The sequence below is a fragment of the Vanellus vanellus genome (genome assembly GCF_965231255.1).
Source record: "Vanellus vanellus genome assembly, chromosome: 6".
In the NCBI taxonomy this organism is placed as follows: domain Eukaryota; kingdom Metazoa; phylum Chordata; class Aves; order Charadriiformes; family Charadriidae; genus Vanellus; species Vanellus vanellus.
In genome coordinates, this window is record NC_138911.1 from 68329717 (window position 1) to 68353974 (window position 24258).

Here is a 24258-nt window from a genome sequence, read left to right on the forward strand (position 1 = left end):
TGACAGTTGTGTTGTCAAGAAATAGATAAATTCAAATTGGTTTTCAAAGCTTCAGTGACTAAAATGTAGGCACATTATCATAAAATCTGTATGAGAATGACACAGTTAATCCTTCAGGCATGTATAATATCTGTAAAGGATAATGAGTTTATGTATTCGTATTTCTTGTTTCTCTCTATTAAAAGGTGCTACATTTATTCCTCTTAACACAATAAAATTAGCAGCAATTAGGAATTCGGCTGAAAAAAAAATATTACTGTTTTATCTTAACGCCACATTGCAATACTTTCAGATCGTGGCATTATTCAAATCCATCAAGACCCTTGCGGTGACCTAGATACTGTCGGTGGAAGGTGTCACCGCAGCGCGTTAAGGAAACCCATTCTGGCTTTAACCTAGCTAGCTCAGGTAACAGCCAGCAAAGGTGCATGGCAGAGCCTGAGCCTGCCAAGGACTCGAGTTAGGTACTCGGTTTACTGATCGGCCTTGAAGCACATATCGCTGCGTTATCACTGATGATGTTATTTGAACTAATGAGATTAAAGCCCCGGCTGAAGTGCAGCCTCGCTTCCTAAATTCAGTATCAATATCCATGAGTGGGAATTAGCAAATGCGCCAGTCTAGCTGCTCCAAGGAGCAAACGAGTATTGTTTCAGCATGAAGGGATCCTTCAGATGCAAGTATACAGGAAGAAAAAATGATTTTTGATTGGAAGGAAGACACTCCTAAACTTATTTTTTTCCCTTCAGTAGTTCAGCATGGCTCACCTCATTGCGCTATAACGTGGTATCACAAGGTAGAACTGCTGAATGCCCTCAAATTCCACTGATTTGGGAGGAAAACAGGAGTAGCCAAAATCAGCAAACACTGAGGACTGCATTGGATTGCACTCTGTGGGCAGAGTCGACAAACGCAAACTCCTACAGCTTTGCTGTTTAACTGGATCTTTTTCATACCATTGGGGAACCTGGCAGCAGTCGATAACCTCCACACAAATTTTTTATTATCTTATAGTAAATCAATGATTTTAGGATTAGTCCAGCTGTTCGAAGTTTGCCAGTCTTTGCTGTAACCCCTGGCAGTCTGCGCAGGGAACTGGGGGGTGATGTTTTTCTGACTGCTTCATCTCCAATGACGCAACACTGATCATTGCTGTGGGCAACCGCTCTGCACGAAGGGCATTTAACCCATTTATTGCTGTCTTCATCCACTGTTATCCCGTTTATATAAAAACGTACCGACTTTTTACCATAATGCCGCACGGAGGTCCTGCATTTTTAGGTTGTTTGCAAGGTATGGTTGTCCTCCGCCGTTTACCATCATGCCTGCCGCTCAGCCGTTTCCTGGGTGGCAACACTCTTTTTTTCAAAAGCCGTCTACATTTTTGCAGTGCCACCAAGCGGCTGGGCTCTTCATTAGCATTTTTTGCATTTTAATTTTGCAGATTTTTTTTTTTATAAACAAACGCAGAACGAACTGATTTGCAGATGAGAATCGCATTAAACACCACCCCCCCCAGCAAACCGGAGGGTCGCTACGATGCAAACAGAGGCGGGAACATATGGGCAGCAAACCTCGCCATAACCCCAGTCCTGTGTAAACCCGGCTTCGGTTCCTCAGGAGGCGGCACTGGGCTGTCACTGAGGTACAGACATAGGCCTGCCTGGGCGCCGGGGGGCCCGTGGTCCTCTCGCCCTGCTCCAGAGTCCCCGTGGGCCGTGAGGGCTCCGCGGTCTGAGGTGTAGGCCGGGCCGCGGCTAGAGGAGGTCCCCCCGCCGCCATCTTAGAGCGGCGCCCCAACGGCGGCCAGGACGCCAGGGCATAGCCTCGCCCCCGCACAGTCCTCCACGCCCGGCGAACCTCACCTTCCGCACCCCGCCGGCCAATGAGAAGGGGGAAAACGCTCAGCGCAGCCAATAGGAATCAAGCGTGGCGACATGGGCGACCAATAAACAGCCCTCTCCGCGATTTCGGCTCTGGCCATCAACGATCGGCCGGGAGCGGACCAATGAGAGCCTGCGGGCGGGCCGCGAGTGGCCAATGAGCGTTGGCGGGTGAGATTTGAAAGTCAGCCGAGGCGGGCCGCGCTGAGTGGCTTGAGGAGACGGTAGTGTCGGTACAGGTATGGCGGGGCTGGCGGCGCCCGGGGGGCTTGGGGGCCCGGTAACGGCGGTCTGGTCCTGCGGCCGTGGCAGCGGGGCCTCCTCTGTGCGCTGGCGGAGAAGGGGCCGCGGGGCCGCGCCTGTGGCGGCCCTTCAGAGCCACCATGGGAAGGGGGGGACTGGAATGTGGGGTTCAGCTTATCGTCTGGGCCCCGGCGCGGAACCAGCGAGTCTAGGCCTTACTCAGGCCCTAAACTTGCCGGGTTCCCGCCTTAAAAACAGCGGTGTTTGCAGTTCCTGCTGTGCTTTGTCACTATTCGGGCTAAAAATGCGAACTGTGCACCTAAATGTTTTTCCTGTCCATGTTATTCCTTTGGTTCTTGTGGCGTTGCTGGTCAAAAGTGGTTCTTTTCCATCATTGTTTCTGGTTGATTTTTTTTTAATAAAAAATAATCCTATACGTTTACAACGTTAATTTTGGTAGTATATATTACCCTGTCCCAGTCTTTAATTTAAGCCCTTTGTGCCTTTCCTGCTGTTAGACTTTACTTGAATTTATGCGAATTTAAATTTCAGTCAATCTTCTAGATTCCTGTGTGTGCAAAGTACTACTCAGAAACCAGAACCCAGAAAGAAAAGGACACAGGTATTTTTGTCCCACAGAGATGCTTAGGACATTGAGCATGCCATACATTTTTAATGAGCCCAAAGAGATCGTGGGTAATCTGTTGCATTGCTTTTGCTGAGCTGGAATATGAGTTGATAATACCTTTGTGGGAAGCTCTCTCTGTATCTTTGCTTACATTTTATGTGCCTTCTTCAAGTTTCAGACAAATTCTGCTGTAGGATTACTTATTGAAAGGTAGACCACTTGCTCTTGAGGCTTGTTCATGGGAGGAGGCCTTAAGTGGACTTATACTGCAATAACTGGAAAATACTGTTCAAAGTAGAAGGTAGAGCATAAAAATCCTTTAAATGTGTTAAATCTTTATCAGTGTAAGGCAAATGCAGCTTTCTGTAAGCTTGCCTAATAGATAACAATATATATTCGGCGGATATAGGATATGTTACTTTCCATCAAGGCACTGACTGAAAAATTGTGCATGTACTCTGAAAGGACCATTGCTGTGTTTAAAAAACACATTTAAGGTAAATTTTGGGAATTTGTCTTGCAAGTCCACAAAGGATGGGTATAGAGACTTGATGCTAGCTGCTGCTTTTGGGAATTATTTTCATCCACTGGACTCAAAAAAGCCTACTTCTAGGAGCTAAATAGTATAGATCTTTTTCCACTAACTGTTTTTTTCCATGGCTTTCTGTAATACTGTGGGAATTATTGGCAAGATCAGTTCAAAGGTGATTATTGGAGATGCTAATGAATTAAGCTTCCTTAATCACTTAAATGTAAAGCAAGGCAAATATGACCTATGAACTACGGTAGAGTTAGTCTAATCATTTGCAATCATTACTAATTAACTGGCATCTTTAATCGATTTCTGAAAGTTGGAATGTGAGGTGCAGAATGAAAGACAAGATGTTCACAAATCAGGTGGTGCTGATACGCACCAGCTCTTCCTGGATTCTGTGGAAGAGACCCAGTCTCTGATTTGAGTGCTTTAAGCTGAGTTTAGCTTTTGATTCCCATTTGCTCATTTACGCTTCCATTGATCGCTTTGCTCTCCTGCAGCACAGAACGTATTGGGGGAAAAAGAAGTGACATATACCCATTTAGATTTCTGACGCATATGCTATCTCCAGTATCTATTCCAAGCACTTCCAGATGGTTGTGCAGGTACTGTTGGTGCTGTGCAAGTTACTCAGTACATGAATACTGCTGTGAACTGGGATTCAAGGAGCTGCCACTGACAGCAGTGGTGGTATCTGAACAGACTTTGTATTCCTTCTTATGGTAGCTCAGGTTCTTGCTTGCTTTTTCCATAAGTATATCCAGCTTAAGAGTACATTGATATTTATTTCTGTACTCTTTCTGTTTATTTTGGTAGTCTTTTCTTCTGACATTTGGGGTTTTCTGCTAGGCTGCTGTGTTGTTTTTGGCTTTCAGTAGTAAATGGAAGGAGAGGAGATAGACTTTAAGAAATCCTCTACACCGCTAGTCAAGGCTGATCTTTGCAGTCCAGTTTACTGATGATTCCTTTACCTTGATCAAAGCTTGCTGTCTTGAAATTAAGAACCTCAGTAAATGACCAGTTTAGCTCTATTACCCTCCTTACCGTAAAGCTGTTTTCTATGAGTAATGGAAGATGAGATTTCTAAAAGACCCGAGTTGAGGTGGCAGAGAGAGTAAGGCCAATTGCAAGAATTGGTCCTGACCTCTCTCTGGGAAGAAAGCATGAAAACCCCGGACAAGACCGGTTTCAGTGGGATGCAAAGGATGGAGCTTTTTACATTGCGGTTAGCACAGCACGTACAGACCAACTGACGTTTGTACTAGGTCTTCCTCAGGGTAAAAAAATAGGGAGAAATCCTGCTTGAAATAAATGCTATTGTATTGCAGTTGCATCCTGGAAACTCAGTTGGGAAATGGTGCCAAGTACTCTGATGCAGGACAAAAATGCCTTGCCATCAGATAGGGTATAATCTAAATGCTCAGTGGCAATGTCGCTTCCAAGTATTGTCCTACAACCTTGTCGTTTACTTGCTTGTCTTAACAAGAAAAACATCTGTGTTGAAAACAGACCAGCAGGACAATCCCTGGCAGTGACGCAGCGTCCCCTACTTAATTCTGTGTCAGACTTGTTGACCATTAACAAGCAAACTATCCCCTTGAATGCATAAAATAAAGAGAAATAATGAAAACTTATTAGTGAAGTTGTCATTTGCATTTTCTCAGGTACACATACAGAAATGAAGAAGCTAGAGCTTTCTTTGTTCCTACCACATAAACTGTAATGAAAAGGGCAAAACAAAACATGACAGCTTTTTGCCTAATCATGATGATTTTTGTCTAGGGTCATCAAGATGGCTGCTACCTCCCAGTTTGCCAGTCGATACAAAAAGGATTTGAGTACAGAAACCCTCAGAGCGAAAGTTGCTCGGAGAAAATCAATGCTTCAGAAGGAGAACAGACACAAGTTATTTGAAAAGGGCAGACAGTTTGGATTGGCAGATGTCAACGTTCAGCTCCCAAAAGAGAGGGGAATTTCTCAGCTAAATGAGACAAGTGAAATGTGCTCTCGGGAGAACAGCAGTGTGAAACAGAGTAAGTAAAGTCTGGTTATAAAGCTTTTTAAAATTTTTTAAAATGTCTTTAGGTTTAGTAACAGCATTACAGGAACCTAATTTTGATCAACGTTTTAATTTGAAGAAAAGGTTTAAGATTTAAAAAACAATGACTACTAGTTCTAACTGTTAAGAAAATTGAGAAAATGAAGTCTTATTACAGCTTTATCCTCCTTACTGCTGCGGTGGTATGAATGAGGCTTTGCTCTGATTTGTCTGCAGCAGCTAAAGGAAGAATGCATTTTGCTATTAATATTCAATGGGAAATCTCTTAATATCTTTGTCATTCAAAAAGTGAAAAACCCTGATCTAAAATCTCATCTAGCATATAACTGGTATCTGTCATGTGTTTAAAGTACGCTTAGAAAGGGGTAATTGTATATTAAAATGGCGTCTAATTATATAAATGGGTAAGTGCATGGTATAATTTTATTTATTAAGTTGCTAGTTTTTAATGACTTGTATTTCCTTCCAGAAAATAGGGCCTGCATATGTACTGAATTGTGCTACCCTGGCTCTCCTGGATTCTTATGGCCTGGGGAATTAAGTTAATCTTTTAAAACATTAACAGATTATTTTTTTAGAAATATTTTCAGCTTCAGTATTTTGATAGCAGAAGACTATTGGAGGAAGGAGTGCAATCCCTATGTAATCATAAAATATTAAATTTGAGAAATTTATATCTTGATTATTTTCTATAAATTTTTACTTTAAGTAGATACTAATTTTTCAGATAGACATGTCATTCAAGTTTGGCGTCATCTTACGGTTTTATTCCTTCATATAACTTCTGCCTCATTTATTCTCAGCCTGAGGCAGACTTTGGTATCGAAAGCTCACCTAGACTTCAGCTTTCAATGACATTACATGTGTTTGATTAGAGAAACTGATATAAATAAACTAAGTAGTTAAAGTGTTAACTTTAATATTAGTAACCTTGCAGGAACAGCTTGTATGCTGTAAAATGGATATGAATTTACAGTATTCCTCAGGTGCAGATTTGGGGAGGTGTATTTGCAAGTTGAAATTTACCATTGAATAGTCTTTTAGTGGTCAGGGTTAAAACAATTAAGAGAATTTAAGCTTTTAGCAAGCTAATATATTACATGTATTTACATTGTAAGATTTTATTTGAAACTTGCAGGCACAGATTTCAGACAGTCTTTTGCTCTTTGACATAGTATGTTCCCCTTCTATCGTCAAAAAGATTTTTTTAAATTTTCTGACTTGCTTTTTGTTGGCTGAAAAATATCTTTAATGTTTTATGACATGTCTGTCTGCCATCTTTGCTTCAGAACAATCTACAGATGCAGCCACCAAGAGAATTAATGAACGCAAGGAAATGCTCCAGCGCTATAAAGAAGAAAAGGAACTTCGAAAACTGAGAGAGCAGAGAGAGAAAGCAAAAAAGGGTGTGTTTAAAGTTGGGTTATATAGACCGACTGCACCTGGATTTCTTTCACTTGTACCTGAAGAACCTGTGATAGTGAAGCCAAGAGAGAAGGTAATAAGAGTAATATTAAATCTCTCAATGAAGAATATGTAGTGTATGATATTAAAATGTCTATTTGTATACAAAATTATGTGTCTGTTACTCCAAATAAACAGTTTATTTTGTAAACATTTTACAAATATTTGTTTTATAATAAGGAACAATAAGGTAGTAAATTGGCTCTTTTTTTTTTTTTTAAACAAAGCTGCAAATAGTACTATACGTAGTAATGATATGTTGATTTCTGTATTTATGACTATGTTCTCAGTTCAAAAACTGGAATGATTCAGCCACAAACGAAGCAGCTAAGTTTTTTCAGAACTGGTAACTTGTTCCTATTTGGGCCACTTGACTATGAAAGTTTTTCAAATTCCACACTTGACCCATTTTGCATGGGCGTGTTGCTTTTAACACTTAGGCTTCTTGCTCACTCTTAACAGTGACAGGGCAGGGAAAAGGAATATCTTAACTCTTCTTTCATTGGGGATGTTTCCAGGCAGCTCCTGCTTACTCTGGGAGGATTACTCGATCAAAGGCCAAGAACCAAGAAGAAAAAACTGTGATACCAACTGCATCCAAGCATGCTACGGTTTGTTTTTTTATATAAAACTTCAGCGTGTAAATTTAGAGAAAACGATGAAATTATCCTTCAGACCATGACTCAGGGTTGTATGCCAACAAGTTGAGTGCTGCCTCGAAGGAGGTTTTCCTGGTGAGAAAGACAAATTAGATAAGAAAAGCTTTCAGCAAGCTCGTAGACCTTATTACGCTGGTTTGAACAGTGTGCTGAACTGAACTACAGAGACTTTGATTAGGTCAGTACAAACAGAAAAAACACAGATCTTCCGGGTCAATTTTTCAATACAAAATAATTGTAGTTAGCAAGGACTGTAGAGTACACTGTAGTAGAGTAGAGGTAGTAGTGAGATTGAATTTTACATACTTTGGTTTTGGCTTGGAGAACCTTGAATGCAGAAAGTCTGTCATGAATGCAGATTATAAAGTGTTGGTTCCTTCACTCAAAAATCACGTCAATGTTGGCATATTTTTTACTGTGAATCTTGGCAGTTCCTTCTGCTATTACTTGAATAAAGTGGGCTTTTTTGAGGAATTTTACTAGCAGTAATCTGTAAAAGAAGCTATATTTCGAATCTAGCAATCTTGCCTTACAGAACTTAAATGCATTTAAAGGATTTCCAGTCATAACTTTACTAAGTTAATATTGATTTTTTTTTTTCTGAAATCTGATTTTTAAAACATGTAATATGTACTGAGATGCAGCAGTAGTTGACACCTAGTTTCATAGTAAACTGAAACTGTTTCTTAAGTATTTTTCTTCATTCTTTTTCTGACAAATTCTTAATTAGTTGGATAATGCATGTTAATACATGCCCAAAATGAGCTATTTAAGTTATCCTTAATTTCTCTTTGCTTTTTAAAGCCTTTTGTGCCAAATTATTTGACCATTTGTTTTACTGAAGCCTAGGCTAGAAAGATGAGGGAAGAAATTAGGCTGCTTTGTTTCTGGAAATCTGATACGTCACAAAAAAGTATTCTCTTGTAGGTCTGTGCCAACGGTCATAGCATGCGCCCTACACAAGCAGGAAGTAAACAGATGAATACAGACAAAGCGACTGAAAAGAAGAAAGGTATGAAAGTAGTACGATTCCTACATCTGAAACTGAAAGGATGCTGCTGGTTTGTTTTTTTGTTTTTTTTTTTTTTCCTGAGTCAGTGGTTGGAACATTATGGGAGGGAGGCAAGGAACATCTTGGGGAGAGATCCGCAGTATACTTCTGGGTTTAGGAAACAAAGAGGAGGTTTTAGGATGGCCATTCCTACCAACTATGACAAGGGCAGCATCTGGCAGGTTATCAATTCTCTGGGTTTTGCATGTACTTGTTGCCTTTATAGGCTGGGAAAATGGAATGCAGGATACTTAATGCCGTCCTGGTTACTGGTTATTCACCCTAGAAGAGGGGAAAAGAAAAAAGTCAGTAAGCAGAATTGCATGGCTGCTGCTTCAGCATTTGGAGCTGTGCAGAACTGCGTGTTCATCTCTAAGAAGAATATCATGTGTAGTAGCTGCTGCTATTACAGAAGAGCATGCGACTTCACCTGGAATGATGAAGAATAGGTGATATAAGTAAAATATGGATTTTCCGTGGTGTTGTGGGTAACCTGGAAAACAGCTGACTGAATCAGCTGTAAATATTTTCACTGAAGTCTTTCTTCTGTCTATCAGCAGATACGATATCTGTGGTCTCTAAATAAAACTGCTTGTGTAATTCAGCATTGAAAAAGGTTTGGAACAGAATAGCCTTCTGGTAAAGCACATTAGCATATATATTTAATATGGGAGATAGGACCCTGAACTTCTGATGCAACTGAGCAAATGTGTGATTGTCTTTAATAAATGACAAGTACAATCTTATACTCTCATATTTCACAACAGCCCCATCTGTATCTGTCCAGTTATTGGACTTTCTATGTGACAATTGTATATGTTTCTTAAGAAAACAAAACATACAAAAAACACGACCCATGCCACCTTTGTTTAAGGGAGTAAATTACCTCTGACTAGAAATTCTTGCTGATAGCACAGTGATGTCCATGCCTTAACCAGATAAGGCTAAGTGAGGTGAAATACTGATGTTAATGGAAGATATTTAGTAATTCAGAGTGAAATGATTCTTGCATTGCTAACTTAATTAAACCAGCAAGCAGTAGACCTTTATTTAAATCAATTTCTGTCATACCTTCAATGAATACTGAAAAGATCTATTATTGATGTTTGATAAAACAAAACTTGATAAGACTTTTTGCTGAATCAAGAATATATGTTGTATGTATTTTAACAGTCATATAAAAATGTTAGGGAAGTGAATGTTTGGATAAATCAAATGTTATTTATTTAGTAATTTTTTCCCAACTTGTCAATCTGCATTTCTGGGGAAGCTAGAATGACATTAAAAGCACAAATGGCATTAACAGTAACTAAGTGGGGATAATAGATTTCAGGCAGATATAGAAAGGGAGGGTATGAAATAAAGAGCTTTTGTTAAATTTTTCTGTGCAGGAGAATGCTATCATTTTCTGAAGGAAATTAAAAACAGTACTAAAATACAAAGATGAAAATTATTAAGGTGTGTAATACAGTGCATGGACTTGAGTAATTTTATAAAATATGTCAGGTGGGATTCCTCTTAATTACACTTTATTAGATTACATTATATTCAGACCTTAGAATACTTTAATATGATGATTATGATATCACTGTTATACAGATGGTTTGCTTAACCTTCCAGCTGTGCAAATAACCATGGCAAGTTTTTACTCCAGAAAGCTTCATCTGCAAGATGGGGATGATGTTGACTCTGCAGGGGATGTTGAGAAAGGTCCCTTAAGCTTTGTACGTGGTGTCTAGCACACTGGTACCTTGACGTTATTAGGTCCTGGAGGTACTACTGTACAACAAAACCGTCTTCAATCACAGTCCTTCAGAGCACTGCCTGGATGCCAAGGCTGAGCTGTGCTGTCCATGTTTAGCACTGCTTGCACTGAACTGACAAAAAAAACCCAACAAACATTGATTCTGGGCAGCTAATCCAACTAATAATTGCTAGTGCACCTTCTGCTTTCTACAAAACCTAAACTTTCAATTATATTATTTGAATACAGCTTCTTATTGGGCTTTGAGATCTCGGGAATTAACATTTCTTACAGTGTTGCAGACTGTAGTCCAGACAACTTCAAATGTCAGAACCACCAGAGCAGCCGCCTCTGCAGCTAGGCAGATGCTGAAAACAACAGCTGCTGCTGCTGCTCTTCCTGGTAAGTGAGGCAGTGAATATAGTCCTGCTTGTGTAGCTCAAGCCTCATATGTAAGTATTTGGAATAGTGTGCTGTAAAGAGATATGGTCTGGTACTGGATAAAGGAGCACTCGAAACAACACGTATACATTTATATGCTGCTGCTGTGAGACCCACTGTCAAACGATACACTGAGACAGCTCTGTTGTCTTTAGGATCTTGATTGTATCTCAGGCACTCTGTTGTGCTGTAGAGATACCGATCAGCTTGTTCTGAACTGTCTTAGCACACTACGTACTGCTGTGTAACTATTTCCTTCGGATAGATAGACTGTATGTAAATGATGCCAAATTGTCATGTAAGAAAAGGACTAAACACTGTATCACTTAGACTGTCATCTGGAACTCTATTGCAATATTTAAATCAAGATGTTGAAAACGATATTGGACGGCTTCCCACAAAATCCATCAGTGTGGAGCATCAATATCCATATGGTAATTATAAACTGAGAGAACAAAACCAGAACTGGTAAAGATTTGCCAGTTTGGTGTACCACTGTTTGAGGACAAATGATTATTAAGTCTGTGATCAGGAACAGATACCTCTGGAGGAGATGAGAGCCTATGTTCTTCAGGTCCAGAATTTCTCTTCATCCATGTTTCTCTGTTTGCTAGAATTTACTAGAATAGGGGAATGGATACTGAAAGGGAGATTTTTAGTATATATTCTTGTTCTCGGGATTCTCTAGAATGTTTTACAGTCTCCCTTTTATTATATGTGACAGAATTTAACCACTAGGCTGAAAGCACAGCTGCATTAGTATTGGTTTCAACTCGCCCATAGAAATCCTATGCCATGCAGAAATTGAAAATCTGAACTCAATTTGGCTTTGCGCTTATCTCTTTAAGCCTTTAAGGAAGTAAGATTACTTTTATTTTTAGTATATAACAACATCTAAAGATTAATGACTTCATGAATCTGTTTTCTTTTCTTGGTGATAGATATGTTAATAGGATGTTAAATCCTAGGCCAGGTTTTCTTTTGAATGAACTTTTGCAATTTGGTGTCTGCCCTCTAGCCACCTCCCACTCAAGAAACAAAACAGTCTCTCCCTGTCTTTAGCCACTGGGCTTTTATGGCAATCTTTTGGTGAAAGATCGTCTTAAAAGATGCCTTTTTGACCTTTGGGAGTTTCTGTCATTCTAGGTAACCAGTCACAGAGAAAGATGGCGAATACAGGAAAGCAGAAGAAAGCAGTCAAACCTGATGTCATGGAGGTGGGTCACTTAATGTTTGAAATGGAAAAGTAATAAAACTGATTTAAGAGCCAAAACCAAATGGTAGTGTAATTGTAGCTCAAATATAGTTGTGTTCAAGCGTAGAAGTAATAAGAGTTCGCTAATAAGCTAGAATTTTGGGGAAGAAATTGTATGTATTTATATTCCCATATTTTTAAAATTAAGATCAAATTTAGTTTGCTTATATGGATGATGATTACTTCTCAAGATCTGGATAATGACTTATATTAGACAAGAAGTTGTTAGGCGATGTATCTTATGTCTGATGTTCAACTAGTTAAAAGGCCTGCTTAGTTTGCTGGTTTTATCTAGTGTTTGTAAACTTTGTGTGGTTTGTTCCTTTTTGAAACTTCCTCTGAAAGTGTCCTTTTCCTGCTGAGATAATGATATGAGACTCTAGAAGCTAAGAAATAAATGCATTTTTAGGTTTTGAACCACCAAAAAATAAAGCTGGCAATATTCTCTCTGCAAAGGTAGACATGATTTCTCATAATTAAAGCCAGTCATTGGGCTTGTTAGTGTCACTGCTGTTACAAAACTTTTCTACCTCTATATAGAGACAGCAGTATGTGAACTCCTTGTAGCCCTCCAACCCAGGTTCCTAAACGATTTGCGTATGCATTCGTGTGCTGACGGTCCTGTGCAAGAACCATCGATGATTTTTCTCCTTCTTTGCATTCCACTATTCCCTCTCACCTCATGTCTCCCTCACACCTTCCATCTCCACTCCTGTTTCCATAACTGCAGCGGTGCTCTAGTGTTCTCTCAAAACTGGTGCAGTCACATGAACACTGACAGGAGGTAAGAGGCACTTTATCTTCGCTTAGATAAGTACCTCTTCACAGGCAGGAGTTGCTTTGTGCTGCCAGTTGCTGAACTCTTGCTGTAACCCCAGTCATCTCATTCCAACTGTGTTAAAAGTTGAATTCAAGGGTTGCATTCCAAGCAGGGATATCTAAACTTTAACAAGACTTTCAGTGGACTGAAGATGCATATTTTCTGGAAAAACATTCTAAGCTCTTTTGGCTGGTTTGAGCTAACAGTATCTCTATACAGGTATCTCAGAAAGTCCTACAGAACTCCTATCTAGTAACTCATCTCATAAGAATGTGGACTCAATGTATTGATTAACTTTTTCTCCTCTTTGAACAACATTCTGTTGTCCTAACTGCACTTGTATTCTCCTTGTCTTGGGCCACATTCCTCAGTTATCAGCTTATTTTTGCTTGTTCTTCTGTTTTTGGATTACAGTATGTGTATAAACTAATTATTCAACAGGCTGAGTTCGATTTGGAGCCAGCAACTCTGCTCTTATCACCTTAGAGCTTTTTTTTTTCTAGCAGTGTGAGCAAACGTTTGCTGATTTTAATTACTGTTTTGGTAGGTGAGGTGTTCTGCTACTTTATCCCCTTCAGTGGGTTGTTGCATTCCTCACAGTGAAGTGCTTTCCCTGTTGCTAGAATGATTCACAGATGTCAAACCCAGTTGGGCTTATTGGTAAATCATGGACTTCTGTGCCATATATGGAACCTGAAACTGTTCCCTTCCTGATGGTTTTCGGACAGTCATGTTGTAGTTCATGTTGTAGTAAACACTGGTATGATAATGTAGCGTTTGCTTTGTCTATTTGTGCTGTTGCAGGTAATTCCTTCTAGACATGAAGTGGGTGAAAATGCTCAACTGGACCCAGCGATGGAAGATTCTGCAGCTGATTCTAAACATTCAGTGTTGGTAGAACTTCAACAGGAACAAACCTCAGTGGAAGAAAAAACCAATTCTGTTCCAGGGAGACCCAGAACACGCTCTTTTGCACCTCAAAACTTTGTATTTCAGCCATTAAACGGATTAGCAACTTATAAAGTTACACCCATGACTCCTTCTAGGGCAAATGCATTTTTGACACCTGATGCCTTCTGGGATTTTTCGAAATCTCCAGTGTAAGATTTTCTTTTAATGGCCTAAAATGCAAGTGAAAACTCTCTGTGATGATACAGAAAACATCATCTTTCTATAGAGAGATTCCCTTTGTAACAAACTGTTGTGACATTGAAACACCTGAATGTGGTTATCATTCCTTAATCAAATGTGGACTTAATACAACAGCAAAGCAAGCTGTATAATCTATATAATCCTGTCTATGCTTTAAAGTAAAGCAGCTCCATATATCGGGGACTTTTGCCATATATATCTATACACAGAATTATTAATTTTAATACGAATTGCTTGCGTTCTGTAGTGTTGAATGTAAGAGAGCCTACCAAATGGGGCATTTTTGTGTATCTGGCTGTATTTGCTGTCAGTGTCTCAATGTGTTTTAACTCTAAATGTACATTTTGTTTGTTTCCAGTAATATAACTGAAAAGTCCATTGAAACTAAGGCACAAGAGCCTAATTTTAAAAGTCAAGTTTCACCTGCTGGTAAAGGCATTCAAGAACAGCAAAGCACTACAAATCTGAAAGGAGAAAAAGGTAGGAAGGTCACATCTAATTTAAGGTTCTACTGTTTTTAGTTTCACCAGATTCTGAACAAATGCCTTTCCTATTTTTCAGCAAGTGAAGCAGATGAGAAAACCTCCATTCAGAGATCAAATGAAACAATTCCTGTCTCTACAGATTTAACAGAGCTTGAAATGAGGTCAGATGATGTAAGAGAGGAAGAGCATGATGTGCCTTATTTCAGGTTTGTGTTCGTTTGTTTCACTTCCCTGTTGTCTGTTCAGAGGTCCTTAACACGAGTTATGAGACATCTTGTAAAGATTAACTTATGATGGTTGGTGTCTGTCAGCAGTGACCTGAGTAGGCACACATTCCTATCTTCCCTTTTGTATTTTTAGTGCAAGTAAAAAATATAAAGTTTTTGGAGACTAACACCTTATCCTAAGGAACACAAGCTTGAAAGCAGTAGAAAAGAAATTGCATCTCAGCTAGTCAGCAAACTTAAGTCTAATGGCTTCCCCTCAAAGACAGTGTACCTTCTCTGAAAGCAAGAGGATAATCATTAACAGTCACAAGCAGTGACAGCAATTAGAATATTCTCCAAAAACTTATTTTTTCACTCTCCCTTTATTTTTAGAAATATTCTTCAGTCTGAAACAGAGAGGCTGATGTCTCAGTGCCTCCAGTGGGATGGAAAATTTGAGCTGGACATCCCAGAGGATGGTAAGACTAAACTGTAATAAGCACTGTAAGGGGTGTTATGGTAACTGAAGGGGTCAGAGGGAAGTAGGTGTATCTGAATATGTTTGCAAATTAGCACTGTGTACAGCACTTATTAGAAAATTGTATTAGAAGAAGTTTAGAATTATACCTGACTCAAGACAAAAAGGCGTGCTTCATCTCCTAATACTAAAAACTTAGGTGCAGTACTTGACACGATAGTGATTGACACTAAAGTGAACTAAGTGCATATAGAAATAGTTTTTCTGCTGTCAGTTTTAAGTGTATTTAAATGTATGACCTTTAACCAAGCTGATTTGAAAAAATAAAATTAGATTTTAATGTAGAATAAGTGTCCTTAGCTGGGAAGATGACTCATCAATGCTTATCTTAAAGACTTAAAGAGATAGTAACATTTGTTTTTTTGAAAGAAGCAAGTTTAGAACAGTTCAACGGATAGGTGTGCTCCATCTGAATTGTATTGCAGATCTCCAATAGATGAACATGGTGCAACGAATAAACAAATTCCAGGCTCTTCAAATAATTTAAGTTGTGAAACAATGGATTATTCAAAGATGTACTTTCATTATTGTTTTCTTGTTGCTATCAGCTAAAGATCTTATTCGCACCACAATTGGTCAGACAAGACTGCTCATAGCAGAAAGGTTTAAACAGTTTGAAGGGCTGGTGGATAACTGTGAATTTAAACGGGGTGAAAAAGAAACGACATGTGGAGACTTAGATGGATTTTGGGACATGGTTAATTTTCAGGTATGTACTTGCATATTAACCTACTAGAATAAAGTTGATGAGTTTATTTGCGAGTAATGGATTTGAAACTATTCTTTGGGGTTTTGACTATTCAGATTCTGATATTGTATTTTTTTTAAATAAAAAAGACAAGTCCTCATTTAATGCTTACTGATAGTGAGTAGTGCCAGCTGGTATGCTACAATTTATAATTCATGGACCTGTTCATCTCGTGTCTTCTTGTTGCCTCTGTATCTTGTATTTTCTCTGGAATGAAGGCGTGTAGTCAAGTCTTACTCTGTTTTGGAGTGAGGATACAGTCGCAATGTCTACCTGGACCAAAATTCCTGGACCTCACCTGAAAAGCAGGGGTTCCAGGCTTCAGTATGAGAATAATGCAGAAACTACAATAACCTTATTAGGGGTGAGCTGAGGTGGTAGAAAATCTTCATCTCTCCCTGTTGGTGCTTTTGTTGGTTTCAGAACGAAACATAATATTCTAAATTATCAAAATTGCTCTCGACAGTATTTGTAAATCAGCATTCAACAAAGGGACCTACAACTAGTTAAATCGTATGCAAAGATAGATTCATTGTTAAAGCCCTAGACATAGGTCTTTAAATCCCTCCAGAAAGCGTACGGGTTTGACCTCCTTATACATTAGAGATATTTGAGGAGAACTTTGCTAGAACCAGTAACTTGAAAAACAGGGTTTACCTACGCTTACTATGTATCTGGGAGCAGCTCAAGTTTCTCCTGAGCATCTCCACGTTTTCCTTTAGATAAACTTGGAGTAGCAGGATTACTAACTCTGCCCCTTTTTGCATTTGTGGTTGGGTTTTGGTTTTTTTTTTGTGTCCTCTGAGTTTCAGGGAGGATGTAAAGGACTTGTCACTTCAGTGGCTGGTCTGCTGTGCATAACTAAGCCTTGTATGGCCTCACTAGCAAATGAGGCAAGTGTCTCCATTACAAAGCCTGAGGAGAACAAGGCTGTTGCGTTGAGTGTCAGTCAGGGAGGAGGTAATGCTGCAGAGCTAGTTGGTCACGAATGAGTACAGGCTACATCAGGAAGCTGTTCAGGCCAGCGGTTTAAAAGAGCAAACAATCTTGCATGATGTGTTTCCTACACAATGGAAGACTCATGCTTTTTTGGCATAAAGACTATTATGCAATGTGTTCTTTTGCATTCCTTAAATGCAGCCATTGTCAAAGTGCTGAAGTTCAGCACAAGAACAGGTTGTACACCAGCTCCTTCGCTTTAGATGTTAAGTCTTATTGAAGAATTCTATCCCTCCCCTACTAATCTTTAGACTACAGAAATGAGACCTGTCTTGTCATTTAACGTGAAGCTTGTGTATGTTAGCTTCATGTCAACTGTATGAGAATGTTTGATGCTTAATATTGGTTGAAGTACTTAAATCCGTAACTATGCTTAAATTTGTTACCTGATTTTATGAAACGCTGTTCTATTGTAAATTTGGTAAGTCTTGAAAATTAAGCCTGGACTTTTCTGGGATTTCCAATAGATAGAAGATGTGAATAAAAAATTTGATAATCTGAAGAAGCTTCAAGACAATGAATGGCAACCACTTGATGTCCCAAGCAAAGCAATTGTCAAGGTATGAATAGCCCCTAAAGCCTGTCTACTAAGGCATCAGAATGCAACAGTGTGTTACCTAAAATAACTAGTAAGCTGCTATTGCAGTAATGAATACTGTTCTTAAATGGCAGTTCCTTCTAAAGCCCTACTCATCTGGCTTCTTTGGATGTTAACGTTTAAAAGTTCAGTGAAATTCCTCTCAAGATGCACCCTTCTCCCTCGCATCTCCCAAGTGCACTTGTATTAGCTGGTGTTTGTAACGTTAGCTGCTTCTTTCGGCTGTGAAGATTATAACTAAGAATTAACAATGATGCTTTTGGAGTAATTGGATTCTTTGCTAGTAAGGCAAATCTGTTAAATTTAGGAGAGAGACTTACCTGTCAGATGTAAAATATCTTCACTGGGCTGCTGGTGTTGGCGCTGACTTAATGGAAAACGAAACTACACAGGAGTTTGGCAGCGACTGCCAGTTTTGAGTCGAGTGCTAAATTATAATGGGGTCCCATTTAAGACAGCACCGTGGGTAGCATTAAACTACTCATTCTCTAAGCATAAATAGATCTGACACTATTCAAAGTAAGTTATTGCTTATTGCAAAATAAGCTTTAACGTAAGCTGTTTTATCTACTCTTTGGTTTGGAATATATAACTGCTTCCAATGACTGAATATCAACTCATATTCACATTGCCTAAACTCCATTCGGTTCCTTGAGACTGCTCAACTAATCATAAAAATGATATGAAGGCCGGAAAGAAACTCCAGGCACAGGAAACTGGAGGGAATGTAGTCTATGTGAGCTGTCCATAAATGTCAGAACCCTACAGATGGTACAAGACACACAACTTCCTTTGAAAAATTGAATGCCAGGAGAGATTTCACTGGCTGACTGGTGTCGGTTCTGCGGTTACTTTATCTCCGTGCCACTAGGAGTCCCTGTATCCCACTGTTTTAAAAATGTTGGCTGGGTTTGTTAGAAAAAGCTGTACTGAGTATTTCTGAACTGCAGACTTAATATGAAAAATCCTTAATATTGTCATCTCAAACTAACCATAATAGCTTGAATGGCAGGCCAAGAGATTCGGGAGATGAATGGACGTATTGTCTCCAGCATGTCTTTTGCCTATCGCTGTCTCTCTGCGTGACCAGCAGCTGTTCTGGGCAATTGCTTCTGTCCAAAGCTTCCAGATGTGACCTAGACTTTCTTACAATTTCAGAAAAAGACTCTTCCAAATGGAGTGTCTAAACCAAAGCTGGGAGCGGCTGGAAGAACTGCTGCCCGAAACCGGCTTGCTGCTATAAAAGCAGCTATGAGGGATAAAATGAAGCAGGACGGAGCAGCTGAGTGTACACATCAGGAGAAAGTACCAGAAGTAGAAAAAGTGATTTTTGATGCGGGATTTTTCAGAATTGAAAGCCCTGTGAAAGCCTTTCCAGGTGGGTGAAGCTTAATCGCAATTTCTGTGACCTGCAAGTATTGAAGAGAGTTTAACCAGTCTCGCTGAGGAGAGGAATTAGGCTGTTTGTAATGGCTACAACTTTAGTACTGGACACAGTATTTCAACTCGTGGTTAATTACGTCAGGGCTCCAAAGTAAACTGTTCTATGTGAATGTACTGATTTGATTGATTATGGCAGCATGAAATCTCTGCTTAGAGAGGTAAAAGTGGCTGGTTTGTGATTTTTCAGCATGTGTTTAGCAATGAAGTTTTAATCTGAGAGTTCCCAGACCTAACTGGCGAACCCGTTCAATGTCAGTGCAGGCTAATATCCTCTCCTTGTAAGACAGGAATTGCAATTTTTTATTTTTTTTTAAAAAACTAAGTCTCTTGCACTGCCATCTTCAAAGCTGCAAATAAAGTATGCCTGTAATCTGTATTCATGTTCAACAAGTTTGTAATGTAATTTCAGTCAGCTGGAAAAGCTGTTTCTTAGGGTTTTTTGAGCAGATGCTCAAAATACAACTTTATTTTCAGTATCTATCTTATTGTAATCTATGTGAAATCGGTATTTTCAGTAGTCCACGATTCTTTGGGAGCCATTTGGTTTCTCTCCTATTTCTAGCTCCTAAGTTGACTTTGAATTTCCCAGTTTGTGTTTTTCTTTACGTAGATCTCTTTCCTTATCACAAGACCAGCAATTTTTCATATGCCTCTTGTTAGCGGAGGAGAGTTTGTAAAGCTTTGAGCAACACTGGGTTTAAGCAAGTTCTAGCAGAGAATCTCTTATAAGAATCAATTCTGAATCTGTGTAATATTAATTCTATTAAGATTATCTAGTGTGGAAGATGAAAATTAGTGACAGCTTTCACCAGATGAACTTTTTAATAAGAACAGCAAGTCTCTCTATTTCAGGTTCTTTGTGAAGGGATAGCCATTACTAAATTGTTTAGCTGGAGTTATGGTATTTTTGTAACTTATTGACCTACTCTTGTCACCTTTTTTCAATTTCTCCTTGCAGTGTATAGAAGATTTCAATATAATATATTTATAAAACAATTCCGCAAGTGGAAAGCAATAGTGTTCCTAGCTAGAATCCAAACAAACTGTTCATTTCATCTTCTGGAAACGGCTGTAGTAATGAAACATTAAATACGCTTTTTTCAGGCTTGCTTTCAAAGACACCTCGCAGATCTTCCCAGCGGACTTCTGAAAAACAGGCCACTCCAAGATCATCCAGTAGAGCTTTGCTTCAGAGCATTCCTTCTTTGCTTCGTAACCCTGAGGATACAGCTGCAAAACAAGCAACACCAGTGCTCAAAGGCTTCCACCCAGCACAGAATTTGAAAATGCATCCATCTCCCACTGGAAAAACTCCCCCACTGGAAGAACTCCCTGGTGATTTTCTTGAACAAAGGTAGACATGTTAAGGCAGCTTTTAATTAACTCTGTACAAAGAATTTTATAGTTTTAACTGAAAGAATTAATATTAATACCCATTAAACGTACCTTCCAATTTGACTGTGATAAAGGTTGCTGAGTCCTTGTGTCTTTTCATTCCCTCAATCAAATATTAAGAGCTTTGCCCAAATGTAATTTTGCTGCTGGGGTAGAAGTTTGTTTGCACCCAGAAAATTCGATATAACTCATCAGTGCCAAACAAGCAAGCGTAATTGCAGAACAAATTATAAGATCATTGGGTAAGTCAAAAGATGATTGAAGGTGATTGAGAAGAATGGAAACATTTTGATCTCTCTTTCTCTCTTTCAGCATTTCTGTAGAACACAGTCCTGTTTCTGGCACAGCAGAGGGAGCTAACGTGAGTCATGCGTGGTTCATTTATGTGCTTTAAATATTTTATTTATTCTTAACAAAAAAAAAAAAAGTTCTTTTTGGTAGCCCCAGACACTTGGATTTCTGATAAAGTCCTCATTGAGGTGTCTTCTGTATTCCTCAGGCTGGTGCTCTTTCCTTCTCAGTAGTAACACAGATAGGGACTGCTGCAGTTTGGGGACCTTGTCTAGCTCTTTAGGGGCTATCTTTTGTTGGCTGCTGTATGCCAACACTTGTCACTTGGACAAGCAATGTTTCTTTAAAGTCCACTACCTGTTTTCTGGTGTGAATTTTTTTTAAATACTCTTGCAGTTGGGTACCATGACAAAAGGCAACAGTAGTATTTAGCTCTCTGAGTCCTCATGCTACTGTTTAAAGGTACAGCAAGAGCAGTCTTGTTAATACAAGTATCGGAGTTCAGAAATCCATGCCCTGAAATGTCTGAGGACTTGGTGACATCCCTATGTTTGAGAAGCCTTAAAAAACAGGAATGTGGCCTCCATAGTTTAGATGGTACTGCGCTACTCAGGGAAAGCTAGTGCTTTGTAGTTAATCACCCTTTAGTGCCTTTCACTGCAAATGGAGTATCTTAATTTTATTTGTTACTGCTTGGATCTGTGCGTGACCACAGCAGTCGTTTCCTCCCCCCGCCTCCCCATATATATTATATATATTTAAAAAATAATAATAATCTTGGTTACTAATTTCTTCTTATGCCTTTTACTTCATCCTTTCCCTATCAAGTGAGAAATTGCTTGTTGGTGATGTTGCTCTCTGGAGAAAACTGTCATAATCTTTAACTTTCAGTATTGCTGATAGGTTTTCCTTGAGGTAAAGTCTCATTAGAGAACATCCTCAGAACGTTTTTGGCACTTTAAGTTATAAATCTTCTTTCATGTGGAAGAACTTCCTTTATTGCTCTCTTAAGAGATTATCAAGCTTACAAGGGTGTTTGGGAAATACTTAATGTGAAATGGATCACTGTGTTAAGCTGCGAGCCTTGTCCTGCCTGTCCTTTGGGCAGTGTCTGGAGTTCAAACCCCACCTCTCCTGGATTGTCTATAAAAACTGCAGATGTAGGGGTTCGGTTTGACATAACAAGTTTCCGTAAACTCGCATCCCTTCGATGTCCCGGCTGCCTTTTCACCTTTGTGCTTTCTGCATCAAAAGCTGACAAACTTCCTTTTATTGCAGGCAAAACAGAAAATAAGAAAGGTTCTTAGCATCGTTGGCGCTGCCTCATGTCTGCCTGATTTCACTTGATGCTTTCCTTTTGGCTCTCTGGGAAGCAAATGCAGAAATTTTAGCTTCTCAGAGGACTAGGAACAGTGAAAATTCCTCTTTTTCAGGTGCTGGAAAATTCTAGCAGTGAATTAAAAGTAATGGAAGGCATGGAAGAGATGGAATTATCTGCTGTAGAACAGCAAGGACAAGATATTGTCATGTGCAGTCCAGAAAAGGAGACCTGCACAGAGACTGACTTTGCTCATTCAGGAAAACCACAGATACATCAGACAGGTGAACACCTTGAAGCTGCTTCGTATTGTTTGTGTGGTATTGCTGCAGTCTTACAATTATTCTAAGTTTTATGATAATCTAAATATTGCTCTTTGAAATCGCTGTCATTGTAGCTTGGTTAATCTGTGTATGCTGTTAACGAAACCTGCTTCAGCTGGTATGGCACGTTGCCCATGAGCAAACAGTGCCCCTCAGATTTTTCTGTATAGTTTCCATGTTATATGTGAAGGAGAAAGCTAATATAAAAGGCTTGAAATAGAAGTAAATACAGACAGTTTAGTGTTTGGTTTGGGTGGTTTTTTGTGTGTTTTTTTTTTTTTTCCCCCAATAAATGCAGAAAGCAATACTGTTTTTCAGCTTTGGCAGCATCAGACTAACCTTTAAAAAATGAAATATTCTTATTTTTCAGATGTTTCATGTAGTGATTTGACACCCACGGGCAAAAATCCTGTTGATACGGTAAGTTGACCTTCAGGTTTATTTGACTAAGACCAATCTATGTGTTCCGGTACTGTTAACCTTTCCTACAGAATCAGTTACTGCAAAAAGTAAATTAAACTCTGTAAGATGTTACCAAGACAGTTCCTATAGCTTACTCTAAATACAAGCCCAAATTCCCTTCTCCCTGCTCGGGCTCATGCTGTTATTCCTTATTGCACATGATGAGTGTAGGATCAATCAAGACATTTTGTAACAGAAGAATGTCTGATTCGTATCAGATTGATCCTTTAAATTATGTTTCTGGTGGATTTCTTAGTAAATATTTACTGACATAATGAATGGCCCGGTCTTCTCCTTCCACTTCCTTGGAGTTTTCTAGGTCTGTCCCATCCCTTTGTTCTTACAGCTGTATCTTTCAGAGCTGGAAGTAAGATTCAACAGGGAGAAGCAGGTGTGCAAGAACTTGCAAATTGTTAAAAGAACTGGGGTGTGCAGTTTCTTTGGTCTCATGTGAAAAGTCGTCTTTAAAATATGGATTACTGCTTGAAATGGACCACAGATTCACTTCTTATTTTATGTTTGGAAACAAGCTTGCAAAATTTCTTGTAGGAAAGTCATGGTACTCACAGCAGTACATGATTTTGAACAGCGGCTCTTGCTTTGCAACAGTGTCGTGTATAGGCAAGCACATCTTAACATACTCTGTACATCTACGGAATCTCTGCAGGTTTCAGATCTGCCTGACAGAGTGGTGCTTTGCTTATTCCAATGCCGCCATGTGCCCACAGTGCTGAGTGAGAGGCAAGAGAATGGCGTGCTCCTCCGGTTCCCTTGTCAAAAGCATTTTCTGCTAGTTTTTTGTCCCATGATATTTCAGCGGCCTCTGAAGTAGGCAGGCGCCTGACATACATGGGTGAGCATGTCAGTAACCGCTGTTGGTCTGGTGTTTATACAGATGTCATTAGAGAAAGGGGAATTTGCTTCTTAGCTTATTTCTTGTCTCATTGCAGTGGTGTTTTGCAGAGCAGTTAATTGTTCCTCAGACACTTACTTCCTGCTCTGTTTTCTCCCGCAGCCAATGCTGGATGCTGAGCTTCCCTTCACTCCCGTCAAGAGCCAAGCCCAGAAGTTTGCAGCAGCTGAAGCATTCAGTGACCTTATTGTATTTTCTCCCCTTTCACCCTCTGGGGAAAAATGAAGAGTGACTGGAAATTCAAAGTGTGTAATATATTAACAAAAAAAAAAAGCCCAGAGAGAATATCTGGAATACGCTCTGCTACTTTTGAACTGTGTTCTGAGTGAATGAATACCTGTAGTATTTTGTAGTAGAACTTATTAAAATATTTTGTAAGGTTTTACGGTGCAGTCATTCATTATGCACTGTAAGTACCGCTCTATATTAGTAGTGGAGTGTTTGGTTTTACCTGCTGTATCTGATGATTGCATGTTCTTACTACAACCTGAAATATTTTTATTTTTGTATAATTTCATGTACTTCCTGTCTACTTTGAGTTGTAAAACTATTAATCTTTAAGCTTTTCTGTCCTGGCCTTACTTACCTCGTGAATTATGATTACT

The 24258-nt window shown here is 39.3% G+C and overlaps 1 protein-coding gene across 1 annotated transcript; it reads left to right on the top strand.

Moving 5' to 3' along the window:
- Nucleotides 1-5081: 5081 nt before the first annotated feature.
- DLGAP5 (DLG associated protein 5) lies at nt 5082-24258 on the top strand (the record flags this gene model as incomplete). The annotated part of the gene is made up of 18 exons (XM_082485846.1): nt 5082-5322; nt 6638-6846; nt 7331-7423; nt 8399-8483; nt 10561-10668; nt 11854-11924; nt 13587-13882; nt 14293-14414; nt 14496-14625; nt 15019-15104; nt 15712-15872; nt 17378-17470; nt 18667-18886; nt 20056-20305; nt 20659-20707; nt 22071-22239; nt 22649-22698; nt 23756-24258. The coding sequence occupies 18 exons, from the start codon at nt 5082-5084 to the stop codon at nt 23876-23878; spliced, it is 2556 nt and encodes an 851-aa protein (XP_082341972.1). The 3' UTR covers nt 23879-24258.